The sequence below is a fragment of the Delphinapterus leucas genome, chromosome 20, assembly GCF_059928025.1.
Source record: "Delphinapterus leucas isolate spDelLeu-1000000601 "Yukka" chromosome 20, BTC_Dleu_Yukka2, whole genome shotgun sequence".
In the NCBI taxonomy this organism is placed as follows: Eukaryota; Metazoa; Chordata; class Mammalia; order Artiodactyla; family Monodontidae; genus Delphinapterus; species Delphinapterus leucas.
In genome coordinates, this window is record NC_143148.1 from 7803304 (window position 1) to 7826761 (window position 23458).

Consider the following 23458-nt stretch of genomic DNA (forward strand, 5'->3'; position numbering starts at 1 on the left):
TATTCTATTATAGAAAAATATGAAAGTTAGATCTTTCCTAGAGCACAGAGTTAACCCTAATTCGTTGGCCAAGCACCCACATATAGCCCCCCTCCAACTGCTTGTAAGTTGGGTGGGAATGATCTCCTACCCCTTCCACACAGAGGGGCATATGACCCGGGCTTTGCCAATAAGGCCACTGAAACACTTGTGAACGTTCCTGTTGAAATGACTCTCTATACCTTAATGGAGGCCTGGAGCTTCTGGAGGCCTGACCTCAAAGTGAAGGGCCAATCAGCTAACATCTATAGAGAACCTGCTGTGTGCTAGGGCCTGTTGTATACCATCCCATTTACTCCTCACCAGAGGGTGGATAGTGTGGTATCTCCCCTTTACTGGTGAGGAGACAAAGGCAGAGAGAGGCTAAGGGAGGGTGCAGTTAGGGACACCTCCTACCCATATACTGTTGCCTGCCCAAGGTCACACAGGCTGAGGCAGGCAAACTGTGGATTTGCTCACACACGTCTGCTCCAGGAGCTTGTGGGAAATGTGATCCTGACCGCCCGCCCCCGCACATCCTTCCTCCCGATTTATGCTCTAGTGACCCCTTGGATGGTGGGCTCCCTCCAGCTCCCATCAAACCACCACTGCCAAGATCTCTGTGGCGCAGTGGTTGAGAGTCCGCCTGCCAATGCAGGGGACACGGGTTCGTGCCCCGGTCCGGGAAGATCCCACATGCCGCGGAGCGGCTGGGCCCGTGAGCCATGGCCGCTGAGCCTGCGCATCTGGAGCCTGTGCTCCGCAACGGGAGAGGCCACAACAGTGAGAGGCCCGCGTACCGCAAAAAAAAAAAAAAAAAAAAAAAAAAGTAAAAAGCATCCTGGGTGACTAGAATGGGTTTCCTTAGATATGGGAGTCAAGGACAGGCTCCCAGAGACATAAGTTGTATAGACATGTCCATTTAATAGCAATAACAGCTATTACTTGCTAACCTCAAATTTCAGCCCAGAAGCTATGCCACTCGTGTGTATTATTATTTTCAGATCCTTCAAAGGATGCTAGAAAGCTGCTACCATTTTATGCCCATTTTCCAGATTGGGTCACTAAGGCCCAGCTCCCAGTTTTCCAAGAGAACCAGAGAGGCTGTGGCTGTTTGCAAAGGTCATTTTTGTTGAGGTTCAGCAGGGCAGAAGGGCGGGCGTGGCACATGTACCTTCCCAGGAAATTTCCTTGGACATTCCAGGGTCTGGGAATATGTATTGTTAATGAGCATCCCAGATAATTTTTTATCACTGGGGCCTCCTTCACATTTCTTCCTCTCTTTGGACACTAAACTAGACCTGTCTCATGCCCAGTGACATGTTGGTAAACAGGCTCTGGGGGGGTGGGAAGAGGCTCTGATTTGTAGCCTCTGCCAATTTCCTTTGTCAGCTGTTAGTGCAGACAGGTGTGACATCCAGAGCAGGTGCAGCCACTTTGGGACAAGAGGAGTACAGCCCCCCCACACCTCCCACAGCAGGGCTAGGAGATGGGAGAACCTGGTTCCCTGAAGGCTTTGGAGTCACCCTATCTTGGGACTTCTTGTTTTGGGCAATAATACATTTTTCTTTATCGTTTAAGCCTAGGTTTGGGTTTTCTGTCCTTGTGGCTGAAGGGATCCTACTGAAGGTGCGTGTGTGTGTGTGCGTGTGCGTAGGCAGCGGACCCATCAGGAGAGGACAAAGATGCCAGGACAGAGCCTCTCAGAAATGATGCTTGAATTGATTCTTAAAGAATGAGGAGGACTTTGGCAGGTGAAGCATGGCTGAAGTTTCAGAAGGAAAAGGATTTACAAAGAAACAGACGCATGGATTTGTTCCAGGAAGTGTATTTGGTTGGAACCAGAGTACAGAGCAGGGCAGGGAGCCATGTGAGATAAGGCCAGAAAGGCTGAGGGGCTGGAACCTGATCCTGGGGTGGAGTCAGCTCTGTGACCCTTCTGGGGTTGTGTGGGGAAGGGGCTAGGGGCCAAGACGTCAGGGCTCCTGGTATGAGAGGTGATCAGCTATGCTGAGGACTCTTCTGGCCCTCACACCCAGCCGTGGGGGAGACACTGTTTTTGAGGCATCACTGGTCCCACAAAAGGTAGAGAAAGGTCTTAAGGGACCACCCAAGCCCCATAAACCAACAGAAGCTGGGCCCAGAGCAGCAGGCAGGATTCCAGTAGCTGTGGGGATGCAGGATTCCAGAGTGGCCACAACCTGGGCATTGAGGCCAAAGCAACTAGAAAGGCAGGCATGGAGCAGACCATTTTGGGAGGGAGGGGGCTTCCCTAAGGTAGGCTGAGCCAGTGAGCACTTGACTGGACAAGCGAAGGCAGGTCCCTCGGAGGGGGACAGAAAGAAGGGACCACAGAAAGAAGGGACCACAGACTGGAAGGCTGTGGAAGCTGAGGCAGCAGATACATGGCTTGGGCAGCAATATGGAAAGTGCCATCCTGTCCCCGTATCCCACCCCACCTAGCAGGCCACAGGTGTTGCCAGGCCCCCAAAGAAGGTTGATTGTGACACCTCATCCCCCTCCCATCAGCTTCAGTAGGAACCCGGGGTCCCAGAAGGATCACAGGTGCTGTGACTCCAGCTGGGGCAGCTTGGGGGTCTGTTCTGGAACTTTCTTTTCTGAAGGATCCACATCCTTCTGGTCACCAGCTGGAGCTGGGACAGGTGCATCATCTGGAAATGGAGGAAGAAAATGGTAGCACTAGACGTACCAGCCCCTCCTCCCTCAGACCCAGGAGTCTGGGCCCCCAGCTCCTTCCCTGGCCCCTGGGCCCAGGGGCCAGCACCTGTGTCTGGTTGGAACTTGAGCTGTCCCTCAGGGCCGGGTGCTGGGTTGTTGTGGACTTGCTGCTGCTGTTTCCTCTGTTCCATTTGCAGAACGGCCTGCAGGGCGTGGGGGAGATCACAGAGGCAAGAGGGTATGATGTTGAGTCTCCATGGCAGCCTGCTAAGTGGTCATGGACCAGTCCCTTCTCCATGGGCCTCAGTTTTTCTCCCTCATTGAGAGTTGGGCTTAATACTAGTTAAAGATCCAGTTCTCCCTCCCTGGTCATGGCTTGGGTCACACCTTGGGACAGGGAAGCCTCCTCCTCCCTCCTCGGCCTTTCCCCTCTCTCCTGCTTACAACCTCACTGCCCTTATCCAACATGGCAGCCACGGATGGGGACAACGTCTGCCCTTACTCAAGATGGCAGCTGCTACCCAAAGATCTACCAGTGATTAACACAGTGGCTGTAAGCCTTCCACACTTCTGGACACACTAGGACAAGGACACTAGGACAAGGGCCGCCAGGGGCTCAGAGGATGGACCCCCTTCCCTGGCCAGTCACCTGCTGCAGCTCTCTCTTCTGGGCCTCCAGGCGGCCCTGGGAGCGACCCAGAGCTTCAGTTTCCTGGCTGAGGCGCTGGGCCTTGGCATTGAGCTCTGCCTCCCGGGCAGCCAGCTCCTCCTCAAAGCGCCTCAGCTCGTCCTCCGTGTAGGCAGGGTGCATCTCCACTGTCTGCCGGGGTGAGGACAGGGGCCATCAGCAGGGGGGCTCTAGCCCTGGCCCCGCTAATGGAGGAGGTTCAGGGAAGGCTGGGAGGCCTCGGCCATGCGTGTGGATGGAGAGACCAGAGACCTGAAGGGAGATAAAGACCCAGAGTGGAGCAGTGGGAGAACAGGGACCCAGAGAGGGGGAGACAACGACCCAGGAGGTTGGGGGGGACAGAGAGCTGGGGGGCTTGGAGGTCAGAGACCCAGAGAGAAAGAGAAGTGGCCAGAGACCCCGAAAGAAGGGTTAGGTCTGGGAGAGAGAGACACAGTCAGGATCCAGAGTATCTTCCGTGTCCTCACCTCCCAGCCCTCCCCGGTGTCCCCGAACTCCTTCCTCTGCGTGGATACAAGGAACTCCTCCAGGGTCACGAGGCGGTCCTGGTTGGTGTCCACCTGGGGAGCCAGGTAAGGGTAAGCAACAGAGCTGGACCTCCCTCCGCCCCTACCCCCGCCCTCACCCACGGCCCGGGGCCCTCCTCTCACATTCTTCATCACGTGCTCCCGCATGCGCAGCCGCTCCTCCTCCATCTCCCGCATGTCATCTTCCTCATTCTTGGGGTCATACACCTTCTCCAGCTGCAGGGTCAAGCAAAAAGCAGGATGTACTGAGAGGTCCAGGGCAAGCTCCTTCCCAGGCTACCCAACCTCTTAACACACACAGACAACTTCAACTCCCATCAGTCCTTGGGACACCCTGCCACTCCTGGCAGCCTCTTTTTGCCTCAGGGGCTGCTGGGAGTTGTAGTTTTCCCCCGAACACAATCCAGGGGGACCTGAGGGGACTACTAGGCTCCCGAGGGGACACGTTGCTGACCTGGGCATCCTCTGCGCCCATGGCTTCCAAGATACTCACCTCCTTGGTGAAGAGGGCCTCCAGCTCCTGCTCATCCAGGACACCATCACTGTTGATATCTGAGGAAGAGACAACAAGGTGTCTTGGGGGACTGAAGACGGAGTGGGTCAAGTTCCTAAGTGACCTGTTGGAGAAGGAATTCTGGGCTGATGCGAGGTCTGTTCTCAGCGGATAGGTAACAACGGGTCTCCGACAGTAGGATGGTGGCCTTCAGGCTTCAGTGCCCCATTGGCCCGTTGCTAAGACAGCCCTTTCCCTACCAGGGTCCTGAGGCTCCATTGGGACCATTCTTGGGCCCATTGTCATGCAGAATGACTTGATCTCTAGCTCCCAGTGACCTGGGCACAGGATCAGCCCTTTGCCCAGGATACAGGGGTGTCAGGGACGTCTCCCAGAGAACCAGCCCAGGGCTGACTCTGATCGCCAAAGAATCCTCTCCCTGCCAATCAGACTCCTCCACCACATGCACCTTGCTCACTGCCTTCGCCTCCTCTGCTCACTCAGATCAGCACCCACACTGGTCCCAGGGAGGCGGCCAGGAACCCTGACCTTGCAAATCCAATGGTTAAGCTTTAGCCTGCACCTTACTTGACTTTCTGCCTTTGGCTCTCAGAACATCACCCTCTCCTCTCCAGCTGCCCTTATTTTCCTTCACTGGCCCTGTCCTCTTCCTGACCTCTACGGGTGGTGTAGGGGACAGGGGACAATGACTTCTTCCCTATCAAATATTCAGATGTGTCCAATATGGTTGCCACTAACCACATGGGCTGTTTAAATAAAATTAAAATTTCAGTTTATCAGTCCTACTTGCTACATGGCAAGCACTCAGTAGCCACATATGGCTGGTGGCCGCCATACTGGGCAGCAGAGAGCATCATTACAGAAACAGTTCTACTGGCAAGACTTCCTTAGATGGGTTCCTCCAGTCCCTCGTCTTTAATGCCATCCGCAAGCTGCCTCCACACCTGAATACCCAACTGCCTACTCTCCATCTCCACATAAATGTCTAATAGACATCTCTAGCTTGACATGGACAGACCCAGTTCCCAATCTTCCCTGACAAACATGCTTGCCCTTCTCTCTCCATCCTTCCAGTTGCTCAGGCCAAATACCTCGGAGTCACCCTTGACTCTCTTGTTCCATTACAGTCCTCATCAAGTCCATCCTCAAGTCCTACCAGCTTGACCTTCAAGACAAATCCAGAATATGACCACTCTTCCCTACTTCCATGGTCCAGTCACCAGCATCTCAGGCCTCCTAACTAGCGTCCTGGCTTTGGCCCTGGCCCCTACAGCCTGTCCTCAACACAGCACCTAGACGGATCCTGCCAACCCTTAAAGCAGATGGGGTCCGTTCCTCTGCTCAAAATCCTTTTGCTGTGTCTCACCCAAGACAGAATAAAATCCAAATTCCTTACCCTGAGGGTGGCTGTTACCTCCCTAGCAGTCTTTATCATTCTTCTTTTTTGTTTTTGGCTGCGTTTGTGGGATCTTAGTTCCCTGAGCACAGATTGAACCCGCACCCTCGGCAGTGAAAGCGCAGAGTGCTAACCACTGGACCGCCAGGAAATTCCTTTTTTTTTACACTTAACAATGGTTAAATTGGTAATTTTTTTAAAAATTTTTATTTATTTATTTTTGGCTGCGTTGGGTCTTCGTTGCTGTGCGCAGGCTTTCTCTAGTTGTGGCGAGCAGGGGCTACTCTTTGTTGCAGTGCGTGGCTTCTCTTGTTGCGGAGCACGGGCTGTAGGCGCGCGGGCTTCAGTAGTTGTGGCTCACGGGCTCTAGAGCACAGGCTCAGTAGTTGTGGCGCACGGGCTTAGTTGCTCCGCGGCATGTGGGATCTTCCCGGACCAGGGCTCAAACCTGTGTCCCCTGCATTGGCAGGCAGACTCTTAACCACTGCGCCACCAGGGAAGTCCAGTAATTTTTATCTATGAGTTTTTTTTTTTTGGAGTATAGTTGCTTTACACTATTGTGTTAGTTTCTACTGTACAGCAAAGCGAGCCAGCTATACGTATACATATATCCCCTCTTTTTTGGATTTTCTTCCCATTTAGGTCACCACAGAGCACTGAGTAGAGTTCCCTGTGCTGTACAGTAGGTTCTCATTAGTTACCTATTTTATACATAGTATCAATAGTGTATAGATGTCAATCCCAATCTCCCAATTCATCCCACGCCCCCCAGGAATTCCCTTTCTTATCATTCTTCTCTTCAAGTGCTCGGCTCCAGTGACCTTGGAAACCCACCAAGTTCATTCTCCCCTGCGTGTGCTTGCTATGCCCCCCATCTAGACAAATATCTTCGAGGCTCACCCCCTCACTTCACTGAGGTCTTGGTTCAAATGTCATCTCTCTTGAGCGGTGCTGTCCAATCCAGCGGCCACTAGCCACATGGGGCAAATGAAATTTAAATGAGTTACAATCAAATACAAGGAAAGATTCATTTTCTTGACATTATGCTAAGTGAAATAAGCCAGTCATAAAAAAGACAAATACTCTACAATTCCACTTATATGAGGTAGCTAGACGAGTCAGATTCATAGACCAAAGAGAACAGAAGTTACGAGGGGATGTGGGAGGGGTCATGGGGAGTTGAGGATTAATACAGAGCTTCGGTTTCGTAAGGATGAAAAGACTCCTGCACAATAATGCATGCTCAGCACTACTGATATGTACACTTAAAAATGGCTAAGATGGTAGATTTTATGTCAAGTGTATTTTACCACAATTACAAATTTTAAAAAATTTAATTGATCAGGGGCTTCCCTGGTGGTACAGCCATTAAGGATCTGCCTGCCAATGCAGGGGACATGGGTTCGAGCCCTGGTCTGGGAAGATCCCACATGCTGCGGAGCAACTAAGCCCGTGTGCCACAACTACTGAGCCCGCGTGCTACAACTACTGAAGCCCACGCGCCTAGACCCCATGCTCCGCAACAAGAGAAGCCACCGCTGTGAGAAGTCCGCTCACTGCAACGTAGAGTAGCCCCTGCTCAATGCAGCTACAGAAAGTGCGCACGCAGCAATGAAGACCCAATGCAGCCAAAAATAAATAAATTTAATAAATTAAAAAATTTTGGTTGATTAAAATTCAATTTCTTAGTTGTAAAACCCACATTTCAAGTGCTTAATTAATAATAATAGCCACATGGGAACTAATAAGAACCTACTGTATAGCACAGGGAACTCTACTCAATACTCTGTAATGACCTATATGGGAAAAAAATCTAAAAAAGAGGGGATGTATGTATATGCATAACTGATTCACTTTGCTGTACAGCAGAAACTAACACAACACTGTAAATCAACTATACTCCAATAAAAATTAATTAAAATGAAAGAACAAATGATGCTGGGTTAATAAATTGCCTCATTCGTTTAAAAAAAAAACAACAGGGACTTCCCTGGCGGTCCACTGGTTAGGACTCCACGCTTCCACTGCAGGGGGCACAGGTTTGATCCCTGGTCAGGGAACTAAGATCCCACATGCCATGCTGTACAGCCAAAAAAGAAAAAGAAAATAAAGCCAAATGGGGCTGGTGGCTGCTGTACTGGACAACACAGCTGCAGAACACTTCCATTGGCATAGGAAGTTCTATTGGACAGTGCTGGTCTAGCACAAATCTTTCCAGGCCAGGCTATCTAAAATCATCATTCTAGGCCTTTAATCCCACTGTCCTCCTTTCCATGGTAATGTGACTACCTGATCATCTACTATAGAACCTACTTCACTGATTCTAAGATGCACTTTTTTTCTCCCCATATTTTATCATCCATAAAATTGGGAGGCATCTTATCATCGATGATGTGTTAGTTTCATGGGCAGTTTATGTAAAATTCAAGTGTTCAAGTGTTCATCTTATGTTCCAATGGTCACTTAGATTCACTGAACTACAGAACTATCTGTTTGCCTGATCACTGGTTCTGTGATGCCAGGGGCACTTTCTTTTGTTCACAGCTGTACACACAGGGTCTCAGTGAAGCTTGGTCCTTAGAGGTCTCTTCGTAAACATTTGCTGAATGAATGAATCAGACCCTGCTAAGCTCTGGTGACAGGCTATAGAATTTGGTTTGGGTTCCTGGGCACACCTGAGGGGGCCTGGCAAAAAGTGGTATCAGGGGAATTCCCTGGTGATCCAGCGGTTAGGACTCTGCACTTTCACTGCCAAGGGCCCCGGTTTGGTCCCTGGTCGGGGAACTAAGCTCCCGCAAGCCGCACGGTGCAAAAAAAAACGTAGTGACATCAGGACATAAGATCCAGATGCAGAGCAAAACGCCTGGCGTTTGGAGATTGGAATTAGAGGCTGGACATAGAGGTGATGTTTCCAGACAGGAAGAAAATGAAGGGGACCATGCCCCTGAATCACCATGGAGAAGGGGCTTTCCGGGTCCCTGGAGGCCTGGTTACTAGGGAGCAGCCCCTGCTTAGCGATAGAGCCCCCAGAAGCGACCGGGGCTTCTGGGCTGCCATGGGAGGGGGGCCCAGGCCTAGACAAGCCTGGTTTGCTCAGTTACGGACACCAGTCAGTCCTTAGAACCCAGAGGCCTGGTGAATCCCAGAAAAAAGGACGAGCTCTTCCATGGAAGATCCTATTCCCAACAACAGGGAGGGACAGGGCCTTCTAGACCACCAGGGGAGAGGGGCTCAGACCTCTTTGGCCTCCCTAAGCCCCGTGAGTTAGGGAGACCCCTTCTTAACATTCAGGCCCCAGAAAGGTCAGAGCCTCAGCGTTAGCCTGGGTCTTGGGACTCCCTCCTTACCATGCAGTATGAAGAAGGTCTTGGGGTTAAACCTGTTGGGGTCCAATCCATCCAGTTCCTCCCACACCTCCTTCAACTGGGCTTGGCTACCCTGTGGAAGGGAGAGCCGGGGGCTCATGAGCAAGAGGTCTGGGTCCCATAGGATAAAGCTAGAGAACCCTTTACCCCCATCCCTCAAATGTCATTCCCCTCAAGCAATAAAACTACAACTCCCAGCAGCCCCTGGAGGTAGCTGGGTACATTAAAAGGGGCCTTTTGCCTCAAGGTCTGCTGGGAGTTGTAGTTTTTCAGCTACTTTCTTGTGGAGCTTGGAAAGTTGGACATGGTTGTGGGGGGTAGGCATGAATGGGGGTCCTTACAGGCACATTGACTTTGGGGTGTTCTCGGTGCCGGCGCTGTTGCTCTTCCAGCTTCCTCTCTGCCTCCTTTCGCTGCTCCTCTCCCAGGGACTCCAGATAACGGCGTCTTTCGTGTTCCTTGAGCATCTCGTAGCGCTTGAACTCTTCATGATGGGCTGCGTCGTACTGGGCAAGGTCCCGGGTGGCCTGGGGAAAGGCAGACGGTCACTCTCACCTCACTTCTATGCCCAGCCCCTAATTCCAAACTACGAATGCCAGGCCTTTGGCTCTGAACCTGGCCCAACTTCCACGTGTGCTGGGTCTTATGTCCCGATGTCACTTTTGTCCCATAATACATAGCCTACTCTCTTCGGTCAAAAGACGAGGATGGTTACACAATAGCAACTTTAACTCACTTCTTTCAAGTCCTCCACAATCTCAAGATCTTGGAGGAATAAATAATAAGGAACAGCACATGAGGTGACTTAATATGGAAAGCAGTACAGCTAGGGGGTAAACAACATGAGGTCTCTAATTATTCTGCCCAGGGTTCAAATCTAGGCTCTGCCATGTGAACAAATCCTGCTAGCTGTGTGACCTTGGGCAAGTTACTCATTCTCTCTGTGCCTCAGTTTCTGCCTCTGGAAAATGGTGATAACAATACTATACTGGGTTGTATAGGGTCCCCCCAGAATTCATGTGCACCCAGAACCTCAGAATGTGACTTTACTTGGAAACAGGATCTTTGCAGACGTAATTAGTTAAGATGAGGTCCTGCTGGATTAGGGTGGCCCCTAATTCTAATGACTAGTGTCTTTACAAGAAGGCTACAGAGAAGACACAGAGAGACACAGGGAGAATGCCACGTGATGGTGGAGGCAGAGACTGGAGTGATGTGTCTACAAGCCAAGGAATGCTGGCAACCCCCAGAAGCTGGAAGAGGCAAGAAGCAGATGCCTCTAAGAAAACCTTGGTTTTGGTCCAGTGATACCGATTTTCAACTACTGGCCTCCAGAACTGTAAGAGGATAGCTTTCTGTTGTCTTAAGTCACTGAGTCTGTGGTAATTTGTTATATGGCAGCAATAGAAAACCAATACAGCTGTTGTGTGGGGAAGAGACGGAGGTTCTCAACCTGGGGTGACTGCGGTCCCCAGGGGACAGCAGTCAATGTTTGAAGATATTGTTGGTTGTCACAACTAGGGGAGGTCTACTGGAATCTAGTGGGTAGAGGCCAGGGATGCTGCTAAACATCACACAATGCACAAATAACCCCCAGAGCAAAGAATTATCCAGCCCCAAGTGTCAAGAGTGCCGAGTTGAGAAACCCTGCTGTTGAGTGTGGAAGGCAGAAGCAAGGAGCCCATCTCTGGGGTTGAGACCAGGAGAATGACAGAGCGGCTGCAGGAAAGCGGACAGTTTCCGGAATGTTCTGGAAATAAGCGGCAGAACCATCTCTCGGGGACGAAGGTCAGGCGTGGACTCAATCAAATGGCTGCTATTATCTTCATGGCCACTAGATGGAGCTCCAGTTAGCCAGAAAAGCAGGCTGAGGCTCAAGTCAGGCAGAGAGGTAGGTTCTGTCCTGGGGGTGCTGGGGAGCTACAGAAGGGATGTGAGCAGGGAAGAGGCAGGGGCAGACCTGAGCATCCCGTGCCACTCCCCAGCCACGAACTTGGCCTTCCCCACGAGGCAGGGTTGTAGATCCTACTTCTCACATGAAGACTACGTTTGTTCCTGTGCTGCTCTAACAAATTATTATTCATTGTGGCTTAACACGCACTCATCATCTTAACAGCATGCAGGCCAGGGTCCGAAATCAGTTTCACTGGGCTGCAGTTACAGTGTTGGCAGAGACGTACTCCTTCCGGAGACTCTAGGAGAGAACGCCCTTCTCTGCCTTTTCCAGTTTCTAGAGCTGCATACGTGCCTGTGGCCCCTTCATCCATCTTCAAAGTCAGCAGCAGAGCCACCTTGCTTTGGTCGTCACACTGTCGCCCTCTACTGTAGTCAGATCTCCCTCAGCTTCCCTCTTTTTAAATTTTATGTTATGTTATGTTATTTATTAATTTCTTTGGCCGTACCGCATGGCTTACGGGATCTCAGTTCCCCAACCAGGGACTGAACCTGGGCCTTGGCAGTGAAAGCCCAGAATCCTAACCACTAGGCCACCAGGGAACTCCCTGCATCCCTCTTACAAGGACCCTTGTGATGACACTTAGGGCCCACCTGGATAACCCAGGCTCACCCCCGCCATCGCAAGCTCCTCAGCTTAATCACAACTGCGAAGTCTGTTTTGCCACATCAGGTCACAGAGCCAGAGGTTCCGCAGACAGCATGTGACGTCTTTTGAGGGGCCATTATTCTGCCTACAGCAAGGACACAGAGGGAATTCCTGCTCCCAGTCATAGGAGAGGGATTTGAATCCAGATGTGAGTGGAGCCAACCCCCCGACCCCGACACACACGCACACAACTCCGCTTTCCTGTAGAGAATCTGGGGAAGGTTTTTAGGCGCAACCAGCCCTTCTGCAGCCACTAGCCTCAGAGAACATCAGGCAGGGGTGAGTGGGCTCACATCCCAGCCTCTGCTCCCTTCTCCCCCTCTACAAAGCTTCCCTCAGTCCTCTGCCCCCAGGTCCCCCTCCACCTACTGTCTGGATCAGCAGCTCCAGGTCCCGGGCCTCGAATGTGTGCTGATTCTGAGGGTCCAGGTGTTCAAACTGCTTCAGGAGGCTCAGGTGATCCAACTGTACATCTGGATGAGAGGGAAGACGGGGTGGTGGGGGGGTGAACAACTCATGGAACGTTCTTTCTTTCAAAATCCCTATTCTGCAGGAATTCCCTGGAAGTCCAGTGGTTAGGACTCAGCGCTTCCACTGCCGGGGGCCCTGTTCGATCCCTGGTTGGGAAACTAAGATCCCACAAGCCGCATAGCACAGCAAAAAAACAAACAAAAATCAAACAAACAAAAACTATCCTGGGCTGGATGTGCTCTAAAGGAGATCACAGAGGGCACAGGAGAAGCCCACAGAGGATGGCTTGAATGAGCCTAGAGCAATCAGGGAGGGCTTCCTGGACGAGGTGATGCCACAATTGAGTCTGATGCTGAAAATAATAATAACCATGATGATAACCAACATGTACCAAACATGTACTATGTGCCAAGCCCTGCTCTAAATACATTAATGCATTTACTTTTCACAAAAATCTCACATAGGTTCTGTGATTATCCCATTTTATGGATGTGAAAACTGAGGCCCAGAGAGGGGAAGTGACGTCTAGGTCACCATCTAGGAAGAGGCAGAGTGAGGATTAGTTGGGTTCCAGAGCACATGACACTTAATTCTGTTATGGGTTGAATTGCGTGCCCCCAAATTCACAGGGAGGATGATAGCCCCCAGTATCTCAGAATGTGACCTTATTTGGAAAGTGGGGTTTTACAGAGGTGATCAAGTTAAAATGAGGTCATGAGGATGAGCCCTAATCCCATATGACAGGAGTCCTTATAAAAAGAGAAAATTTGGACACAGAGACACACACAGAGGGAAGACAATGTGAGTAGACATGGCGGGGGGGGGGGGGGGCGGGGAATGGCCATCTCCAAATCAAAGAGAAAGACCCAGAACAGATTCTCCCGCACAGCCCTCGGAAGGAACCACCCCCTGCTCACACCCTGATTTTTGACTTCTGGCTTCCAGAACTGTGAGACAATCAATGCCTATTGTTTAAGCCACCCGGTCTGTAGTACTTTGTTACAGAAGCCCTAGCAAAGTAATGCAGCCTCCTTGTATGAGAGTTTCCCGGCAGAGAGGGAGAGACCAGGACACACTTGGCACCTACTCATCCACTGGACACACATCTTGAGAGGCCTCCTGGGGGCCCCCATGTGAATCAGACCAGGGCCTGCACCTCCAGTGGCTCCTGGGCTGGTGGGGGTGAAAGGCACACACACAGGCAGCTGGAATCCAGGTGACTCAGGCTGTAGTGGCGGCAGCTCTGGGCCTGGGTGAGCCCAGAGGAGGGACAGACCCAGGAGACAGGCACAGATCAAGTCTCATAATTCGTTACTCATGCCACAGATACGTGTTGAGCCATACTCTGGGCCCGACCCTGTGCCTAGCACTGTGGACACAGCAGGAAACAGATGGTGACGGCATCTGTCCCCTGGAGCACCCGGTCAAGATGGAGAACAGGTGAGTAAGGGACAAACACACGACCACAAAGGACTCAAACAAATGGAGGACCCTTCACGCAGGACGGTCAGGGCAGGACGAGGGAGGCGACATCTGGGCTGAGACCAAAGCTCCACTGGCCATGCCAAGAGCCCCGAGAAAGAATGTCACAGGCAAAAGTCCCAAGGTGAGAAAGATGTGTTACCCTCCGTACTAAAAATGCTGATGCCAGAGGGTCGGGTGAGAGGGCACACATGTGAAGGGAGGGGCTAGGAGGGGCGTGGCAGGGCTCAGCTTGGCCTCCAACTAGCAAGGAGTGTGGACTTGATCCTGAGGGCACTGGGGAGCCATGGCTGGTTCTGAGCACAGGAGGGACAGGATTTGAACTGGGTGCTGTGATAGGCTGAATAAAAGGCCTCCCCACCAAGATGTCCACATCTGAATCCCTGGAACCTATGAATATGTGATCTCATGGGGCAAAAGGGACTTTGCAGATGTGATCAAATTAAGGATATTGAGATGAGGAGATGATCCTGGATTAACTGGAGAAGGGGGCTAAATGTAATCCTTGTAAGAGGATTGTAAGAGGGAAAGCAGCAGGGATCTGACTACAGAAGAATGCCATGTGATGACTGGAGAAAAACGCTACGCTGCTGGATTTGAAGAGGTTCCCAGCCTAGGAATGAAGCTTTGGAAGCTGGAAAAGGCAAGGAAACAGATTCCTCCCCTAGCACCTCCAGAACTAACAGAGCCCTGCTGACACCTTGATTTTGGCCCAGTGAAACTGATTTTGGATTTCTGATCTCCAAAAGGTAAAGAGAATAAATGTGTGTTGTTTTAAGCCACTAAGTTGTTGCTGATTTGTTACAGTGGCCACAGGAAATGAATCCAGATATTAACAGGATTCTGTTAAGAACGGCTGTTCTATGGGAAATAGTGGGAAAAGCAAGGGCGGCGGCAGGGTGCCCAGGGAGGAGGAGACTGCGCTGATCCAAGTGGGACCCAGTGACAGCAATGGACGTGGAGAGAAGTAATCAGATTCTGGAGATTCCTGAGTTGTTGAAGGGACAAAAGTTGAAGTACATAGCTTAGCGTATGGGATGTAATAAGCAACCAACTGATGGGAGGGATTTTTTCTCATTCATGACAAGGGAACATCCAGTTTACCAGAGATCAAGTCAGACTCCGAAACTGTAGTAATTAAAACAGCAAGACAGAGAAGGCATGGATGGTTATGCAGAAGGAGGCCGGAGACCATGCCCGTCTGGTCACCTTAGAGCCCCAGCACCCTGCTCAGTGCCTGGCACAGAGTAGAACTCAAGACATATTTGATCAATGGATAAGAGGCATCAGATAGGAATGAAAACAAAGCTCAGCTCTCTTACTGACCCTTAACACCATCTACCAACGTTCAGAGTCCCCATCTGTAACACAGGAGCCTCAAGGGGGTCAGGAGATGAAAGAAGAAGCTAGAGGTAAATCTCAGTAAAATGGGATTGTTCTTACACTTAGTGACGAGCCAAAAGGTGCCCCAGGAGTACCAGAATATCCCACAAAGCTACAATGAGTAAAACAGCATGGTTCATTGTAGCCAATGGATGCAAACAACGCATATCCATCAATGGATGAATGGACAAACTAAATATGGTAGATCCAGACAAGGGAATATTACTTGGCCCTAAAAAGGAATAAAGCAGTGATGCATGCTACAGTGTGGATGAACCTTGAAAATATTACACTAGAAGAAGCCAGACACAAAAGATCACTTATCATATGATTCCATCTATACAAAATGTCCATAACAGGCAAATTTATAGAGACAGAAAGTAGGTTGCCAGGGGTGCAGGGGGGAATAGAGGGGTGATAGATACATGGTCTAGTGATTCTTTTTGGAGTGATAAAGGTGTTCTAAAATTGATGATGGTTGCACATACCTGTGAATATACTAATCACTGAACTGTATCCTTCAAATGGGTAAATTGTTTGGTATACGAATCATATCTCAATAAAGTCATTTAAAAGAAATAGCATGGTCCAGACACATGCTCCAAGAAACCGTATCTAGGAATGTTAGAAATAAGATAGGATCTTGGAATTTAAATCCACTCAAATCTCCCTCTTCCAGGTACATTTTTCTTTCTTTTCTTTCTTTGTTTTTCTTTTTTAGCCATACAATTAGACTATAAAATATAGCCTCACATATAAATACCAGGAAATTAGAATCATTCTAGTGGGGGAGAGAAAGAATAAGTAAGCAATGAAAAGTACAGTGTAACCTGTTGAACTTCCTGACTTTGATCACTGTACCATAGTATTGTAGGAGAACATTGTTGTTCTAAGAAAAATCACACTGAAATATTTAGGCATAAAGGAATACGGTGTCTGCAAGGAACTCACAAATGTGAACTACAGATAAATGGAGCAAACGTTAACAATTACAGAATCTGGGCTAAGGGTATTTGAGAGCTTTTGGTAGTATTCTTGCAACTTTTCTGTAAGTTTGAAGTGACATCAAAATTTTAAATGACCCTGATTTGTTAAAATAAAAATTAAAAACACATCAAAAACCACCCAAGCAACTAAAATTACTAACATCTCCCGAGTAATGTTAATAGTAGCTTGTGCTAGGAAGAAAACTCGATCAATCTTCCATGCAGATTTTACAGGGGTGGAGAGAATGACGCCCCAGTTGGCTCCACCTGCCAAAATCACCTGGAGGCCGGGGAGGGAGGCTGCCCCATGACCCCCAACATCGCCAGCTCCACCCACCCCACCGGCCCTGCCCACCCCACTGGCCTGCTTACTGGGCTCCTGCTGGGCGTCCATCTTGGCCTTGAGCAGCATCCGCAGCCTTGACACCTCCTGCCGCTTGAGTTCATCCAGTTTGGTGCGGACATGGTGGCTGACGAAGTCCAGCTCCCGGCTCAGCTTCCCGCTCTTCCCGGGAGAGAGGGGACACAAATCAGGTTGCCCTCTCTGGAGCCTTCTAAGAGCTTTCTGATGCCTCCTGGGGTTCCCCAGAGGCCCCGAGACAAGATTCCAGCCCCTCAGCCTGGCACTGGAGGCCCTTCTTATTTCCCGTCACTCATCAGATCACACTCATGGCTCACGTCTCTTTCCCACTTCTAGGCCTTTACACATGCTGGTCCCTCTGCCTGGGATCCTCCCTGTCACTGCTTTCCAAGCCTAACCAGGTCCTTACAGTCCTTCAAAACTCAAAGCATACTGTAGAGCACAGGGAACTCTATTCAATGTCCTGTGATGAACCACAATGGAAAAGAATATGAAAAAGAATACAGATATGTATAACTGAGTCACCTTGCTGTACAGAAGAAATTAACACAACATTGTAAACCAACTGTATCTCAATAAAATTAAAACAAACAAGCAAAATAAACTCAAAGCAGACGGCACCTCCCTTGGAAGAATCCCCAACCCCCTTGACGCCACCACATACACACACACACTCACTCTCTCTCTCTCTGTCTCTCTCACACGTGCTGAGCAGGATGCCTTCTCTGAGTTACCTCTATCATCACTTTGGATTATGTCTGTTTCTCAATTGTGCTGACCCCACCCCTCTCTTTCTCACAGTCCCCCACCCCCGTGGCTCCCCAATGCCCACAGGACCGAATCCCTGGGCCTAACACTGAAGATCCTGCAAGATCCTGCATCTGCCCATGCCTACCCCTCCTCCCTGCCGTCCCCGCTCCAGCCCCATCCCTCTGTCTTTATGTCAGTTATAAGGAGCCAGCAGCAGACAGCTGAAGGTACCAGAATGCTTCACTGGTACACACAGTTCTACTGTTGAAACCTCGCCCTTCCCCCCTCCCCCCGTTTCAACTTTTATACCAGACACTCCCACTCAGAATTCAAACCTCACTCGGGAGAATCCATTCCCTAGAAGCTTTCTCTCACTGTCAGACGGACTGGGTCCCTCCTCCAGCCACCCCAGCACCCTGCACTGTCTCAGATGGCTTTCTCAGCCACTCGTTTGGGTCTCTCCAGCCTGCAGGGGCCGTGGCCTTTGCAGAGGCAGCAGGACAAAGGGACCGCAGTGCCAGTCATGTTAACCTCAACCAGTCAGGCACCTATGATGAGTCAAGTCCTGCACTGGACTCACTGAGTCCGTCCTCTAATCCTGCCCACAACCCCATTTTATAGATGAACAAACTGAGGCTCAGGAGGAGAAGCCCCTGGCCCAAGGTTCCTCAGACAGTGAGGACAGGAGGCCAGCTTCCAGCCTGGTGACACAGGTGGCGTCATGTCTCCCCAGAGTGAGAGTTCTGGGGCCTGGGTTCAAATCCCAGTCCTGGCACCACTGCACTGCGTGACCCCAGCACACTGTTCCCCTACTCTGGACCTCAAAAATGGGGCTCAGATTATTACCACCAGTAACAAGGACAAGTGACATTTACTGAAGGCTGATGGCAGGCTGGACCAAAGCCTCAAAGTGGGGATTATCGCTGATTCACACAACCCCACCCCCATCTCCCCGCAAGAGAAAGTGCTGCATGAGCCTCCCCGTTTTCTGAGAAGGAAACCAAGGCACAGAGGGGTGTGACCACTTGCGCAGAAGAGCATGAGGTGGAGCTGGGATTGGAACCTGCCACTGTCCCACTCCAGAACCTGCCTGCCTACGTGGCCACTGTTTCTGATGTCATTTCCCACTTGTATGACCTTGGACAAGCTGGGTGGCCTATAGGGCCTCCGTTTCCTCAGCTGGGCAGTGGGATGGGCTGGGCTCGGCAGTCTCTAGTTATGCCCGTCCATTGTCCGGGGCCAGGTGGATGGGGATGGACAAGAGCCCAAGGAATGCTGGGAGGTTTTGGGGAGAGCGGGGCTGCCCTACCCCCATCAGTCCCAGGCCCTGGGGCCTCCTCTGGCCCAAGGTGTTTGGAGAACTCGGGGTGGATCCCCCAGGTGGGATGTTCCAACATGCACCTGAACAGGGAGGGGAATCTAGGTGGGGTGGGGTGGTGGCAGGCAGTGTTGTCTCCTCATGGCGTGTGCGTGTGCGTGTGCGTGTGTGTGTGTGTGTGTGTGTGTGTGTGTGTCAGCATCCTTTCCGAGGAACACTGCTTGGGGGATGGGGTGGGATGTGGGCTCCAGGCTCAGTCAGTCCAGGGATTGAGACCCAGGCCTCCAGGAAGGACAAACCCTGCTACTAGGGCCTCAGTGTCCACCTCTGTAAAATGAGGAGAATCACAGCTCCTCTAGAGATGTAACATGAGAGTTAGAGATGATGTGAGTAATGACAGCATCTCCCGTGTTTTGAATTCTTCCTGTGTAAAGAGCACTGTGCTGAGAACTCACAGAACCAGCCCTCAAACTGCGCTTACTGAGAATGGCCACTGTGCACATCCATGCCTTTTACACGTTTTACCTCGGACAGGCCTATGATGCAGGTTCTATTATTACCCCATTTTACAGATGGGGAAACTGAGGCACAGTGAAGGGAGGCCACACAGCTGGTAGAGCTGATACTGGGAGGCAGGTACCATCCACATCCACACTTAACCACACATTCTGTCTTCCCCAGATCCCTTCCCAGCTATGTGACCCCGAGAAGTGAATTCTCCCGAGTCTCAGTTTTGTGATGGCTGGAAGGTTCCCCGTTAGGGAACCTGGTTCGTTCTGGAATTCTGCCCTCTGAGCATGCATGCCCTCCCAGTGTGCTCGCACCCAGCCGCACCTTGATGTCCTCAGCATTGGCGGCCTGCAGCTTTTCCCGGAAGTGCCCGTCCGTCTCCAGCACGTTGATGACTTCCTGGAGGTACCGGTGGTAGTACAGGCCTGTGTCCTAAGGCAACAAGAATGAACATAGTAGTCTCAGCCCTTGTCCCTCTCTGGTTCTTCCCTGCAGGTAGGACCCAGGCTCTGCTCCCCTGGGCACCTGCTGAGGGGCCCAGAGGTCAGCCCCCAACCCTGAGCGGGAGGCCTGCCGCATGGGATAAAGGCTCTAGAGCCAGCAGACCCTGGTTGCTCTGTCACCCCAGGCAAATTGCCTGATCCTCCAGGCCACAGCTCTTACTTCTTCCCAGGTCTGTCTGTAGTGGAGATGAAATTAAAATCACAAGGGTAAACACCCAGCTCAACACTGCCCATAGAGTGGACACACTGGTATTTGTTGGAAAGCAGTGAAACATACATTCATTCATTCAACAAGCATGCAGCGAGCCCCTACCATGTGCCAGGCACTGTTCTATGGGGCACAGCAAGTGAACAAGACAGACAAAAATCCCTGGGCTCCTGGTCCTAGCCCTGCCATGTGTAGCTGGCTGGTACTTTCCTCTTCCTGGGCCTCACTCTTCCATTTGTAAAATAGGCAATAAATTTCTTACCTCTCAGAGCTGTGGTGAAAAGTAAGAGATAAAAAGCCTGGCACCAAAAAAAAAAAAAAAAAAAAAGCCTGGCACCACGGTAAGGCTTTAGAAGATACTCAGTCTACTATAGCTATTATTACATTTTTTTTTTTTTTTTTTTTTTTTTGCGGTACGCGGGCCTCTCACTGTTGTGGCCTCTCCCGTTGCGGAGCACAGGCTCCGGACACGCAGGCTCAGCGGCCATGGCTCACGGGCCCAGCCGCTCCGCAGCACGTGGGATCTTCCTGGACCAGGGCACGAACCCGCGTCCACTGCATCGGCAGGCGGACTCTCAACCACTGCGCCACCAGGGAAGCCCGCTATCATTACATTTGCTGAGGAACACACCATGGGTGATAAATGGGAGCCGATCACCCAGCTATGGCACTGTGGGTGTACTAATCTCCTATTGCTGCTGTAACAAAGTATCACAAACTTAAGGGGCTTAGAGTAATGAAAATGTATTCTCTTAGAGTTCTGGAGGTCAGAAGTCCAAGATGGTTCAGCAGAGCTGAGCTTATGTTGGAGACTTTAGGGAACAATCTGCTTTCTTGCCTTTTCCAGCTTGTAGAGGCTGCCTACACTCCTGGGCTTGTGGCCTTGCATCACTCTGACCTCTGCTTACATCATCACATCGCTTCTGACCCTGACTTTCTTGTCTGGCTCTTATATGGAACCCTTGTGATTAAATTGGGCTCACCTGGATAAGCCAGGATAATTTCTCCACCTAACTCAATCATACCTGCAAACACTCTTTTGCCATATATTCACAGGTTCTGGGGATTAGGGCATGGACATCTTTGGGGGCCATCATTCAGCCGAACACAGTGGGCTGGAATCCCAAATCTGCCAATTACTAGCTATGTGACCTTGTTCGGACTGCTAGGATGCCTAGTTAAATTTAAATTTCAGATAAAACAATGAATAACTTTCAGTATATTATACTAATGGTTATTCGTTGTTTATCTGAAACCCACTCAATTTTAACTGAGTGTCCTGTGTCTTTATTTGCTAAGTCTGGCAATCTTAGTCCTTGGGCAAGTTACTTAACGTCTCTGTGCCTCAGTTTCCGCACCTGTAAAGTAAGGCTAGTGAGTACCCACCTCATAGGGACTGTTGTGAGGATTAGAGCAGTTAATATCTTTAAATATTTAACTCGGCACTTAGTAAGAGCTGTCAACGTTATTATGATTGTTGTTATCGACATTTATAACACTCTAGTAGCCTCAGAATAAAGGAAGTCTCCACCATGGCCCACAAGGCCCCGTGGGATCTCCCCCTGTTCCTTCTCTGATCTAATCTCCCCCTCACTCACTCTGTTTCAGCCACACTGGCCTCCTGTAAGTCCTTCTACTCACTGTGCTCTCCTCCACCATGCAGCCTTTGCCCAGGCTTTTCCTTTTGCCTGGAATGTTCTTCCCTGCACTTCAGATCTTAGCTCAAATGACCCTTCCTTCCTCCCTGACCATCACCCCTGGTGTCCATTCTCAGAGGGACCTGCTGATTGTCTTCCCAGCAAACTAAGCTGGTCTGTGAGGGCAGGGGGCTTGCTCTAGCACTGTGCCTGGCTCCTAGAAGATGCTCAAGAAATGTGTGGAATGAATGAAAGGCAAGGGGACTCAAGCTGCCCTTCTGTGTCTGCAAAGATTTCACGGAGCAAAGGCCTCACTTGCTGGGTGGGGACCTGTCATACAGGAGCATGGGATGATTTGTTCCAGGGACAGTGGTGTGTCCATTCCTAGTGGGAGCTGTAGGATTCGGGCCACAAATCAGGGCACTGGCCTTGAGGATCTTTTCAAGTTCCAAATTCCCTAAGACCAAAGGTTTCATAGTGTTCGATAAACACAAGTTGGAATAAATGAGCAGTTACCGTGCCCTATCATAATTTAAACTACAACTCCCATGAGCTCCATGATGTGAGGACACCCCAGTTAACTAACACCACCTGCTCAAGATGCTACTGGGAAATGTAGTTTTTTATTTGAGTCCTTCTCGAGGGGAGGGCGTCTTAAAAGAGCAGAGAGGTTTAGGTGGGGCGGGGGGGGGTGATGCAGATTTTTCATCTAAAATCTGACCTGATTTTCCATATCTCAAAGTCAAGGGCTTAGAAATCTCACTCACACACACACACACACACACACCCAAGTTTTTCACCACGTCAAAGCCCTGGGACGGCAAAGAATGGCAGGCAAACTCCAAGCCGAATCCGTAGCCAGCCAGGGGCCACGGGGGCACGGGAATTGTAGTACCACGGCAAACACCTGGCTGGCGAGCAGGGCACGCCACTCACGGGGCTTTCGGTCGCGGGATTCTCCTTCTTGGACGCCCCCCGCTCCAGGGGCACGGTCAGAATGGCGCGCAGCAGCAGCAGAAGTGACAGGAGAAGGAGGGCTGCACGGGGCCCAGCGGGAGGCATGGCGGCGTGGTCTGTGGGGGCGGAGAGGTGGAATAAGTCTGTCCCAAGCCGCCTTCTCCCCTGGACCCAGGAGTCTGGACTCCCGGCGCCGCTCCCTGCCCCCTTCCAAGAATCAAGACGCAAAGCGTCTCGTTTCCCGGGAGCCAGGATTCCGAGCCTCCAGCCTTTCCTTCCTCAGACCCAGGAGTCCTGGCTTCCAGCACCCTCTTCGCTTAGACTAGGATTCCGGGATCTCGACCCCCTCTTTCCCCAGGCCCAAAGGTCCAGGGCCCCAGCCTCCTCTTTTCCCAGGATCTGGAGGTACTGGTGTCCTCAGAGACTCAGTTTTCCAGCCCTCTGGTGCCCCGCTTCCCTTCTCCCCAGGACCCAAGAGTCCAGGACCCTCCAGCCCCTTACCTCTCCTTCACCGCAGAGGGCGTTTTCCTGGGCTAGGACCTCCGGTGTGTTCTCTGCGATTTCCCCCCTAGGCCACGCCCACTTTCCCCGCAGAGGATCCGCTCTCAGCAGCCTGATTGGTCCGCGATGGCTCCAGGTTTCGGGCCCCTGTCTAGCGGCCCCGCCCCTTGTCGAAGTCGCTGGCCTTTTCTCGAAAGCCGAGCCTCCTTTCTCGGAAGTCCTACCTTTTGACGCCACATACCCTGCTTTTTAGGCGAAAGAACGGAGACTTTGAAAGAGAACTACAACTCCCTGTTGGGCCAGGGGAAAATGAGTCAGCTTCCGCGGGCATCTTGGCCTCTTCGCCTCATGGGAGTTGTAGTTTTCCCATTTATTGTCTCGCCTAGAAGTGGCTGTAAATTACAGATCGGTAGTAGTTGGCACAGGTCACGTTATAAGTTTCTTGTATAAGAGAGAGGTGTAGAGCGAGCTTGCGATGCGGCCTCTGTCAGGTCCCTTTAAGGAACACCTGCATGCTCTTCCAATTCAGAACCCCTGGAGCAGGATTGCCTGGCTACAGCAGAGGCCAGGGGTCATTGCTTTGTTGGAAGTGGAACGTGGGG

The 23458-nt window shown here is 51.0% G+C and overlaps 1 protein-coding gene across 1 annotated transcript; it reads right to left on the minus strand.

Annotated features, from left to right (window-relative positions):
* Positions 1–1830: 1830 nt before the first annotated feature.
* Positions 1831–22988, minus strand: NUCB1 (nucleobindin 1). The gene is made up of 13 exons (XM_022585134.2): positions 22857–22988; positions 22335–22471; positions 19375–19482; positions 16484–16616; positions 12159–12262; positions 9529–9714; positions 9170–9260; positions 4406–4464; positions 4036–4128; positions 3853–3945; positions 3347–3517; positions 2804–2900; positions 1831–2690 (listed from the first exon to the last, which is right to left on the minus strand). The coding sequence occupies exons 2-13, from the start codon at positions 22458–22460 to the stop codon at positions 2578–2580; spliced, it is 1374 nt and encodes a 457-aa protein (XP_022440842.1). The 5' UTR covers positions 22461–22471; positions 22857–22988; the 3' UTR covers positions 1831–2577.
* Between the last annotated feature and the right edge of the window lie 470 nt (positions 22989–23458).

Bases quoted from the DNA above. Each gene is read 5' to 3' on its own strand.
- NUCB1 (XM_022585134.2), bottom strand. From the start codon at position 22,460: ATGCCTCCCGCTGGGCCCCGTGCAGCCCTCCTTCTCCTGTCACTTCTG. The intron at 9,715-12,158 runs GTAGGTGGAGGG...GCCTTTCCCCAG, and splicing joins TGGAGCTGCTGATCCAGACA to GCCACCCGGGACCTTGCCCA. The intron at 4,129-4,405 runs GTGAGTATCTTG...TTGACCCTGCAG, and splicing joins AGGCCCTCTTCACCAAGGAG to CTGGAGAAGGTGTATGACCC.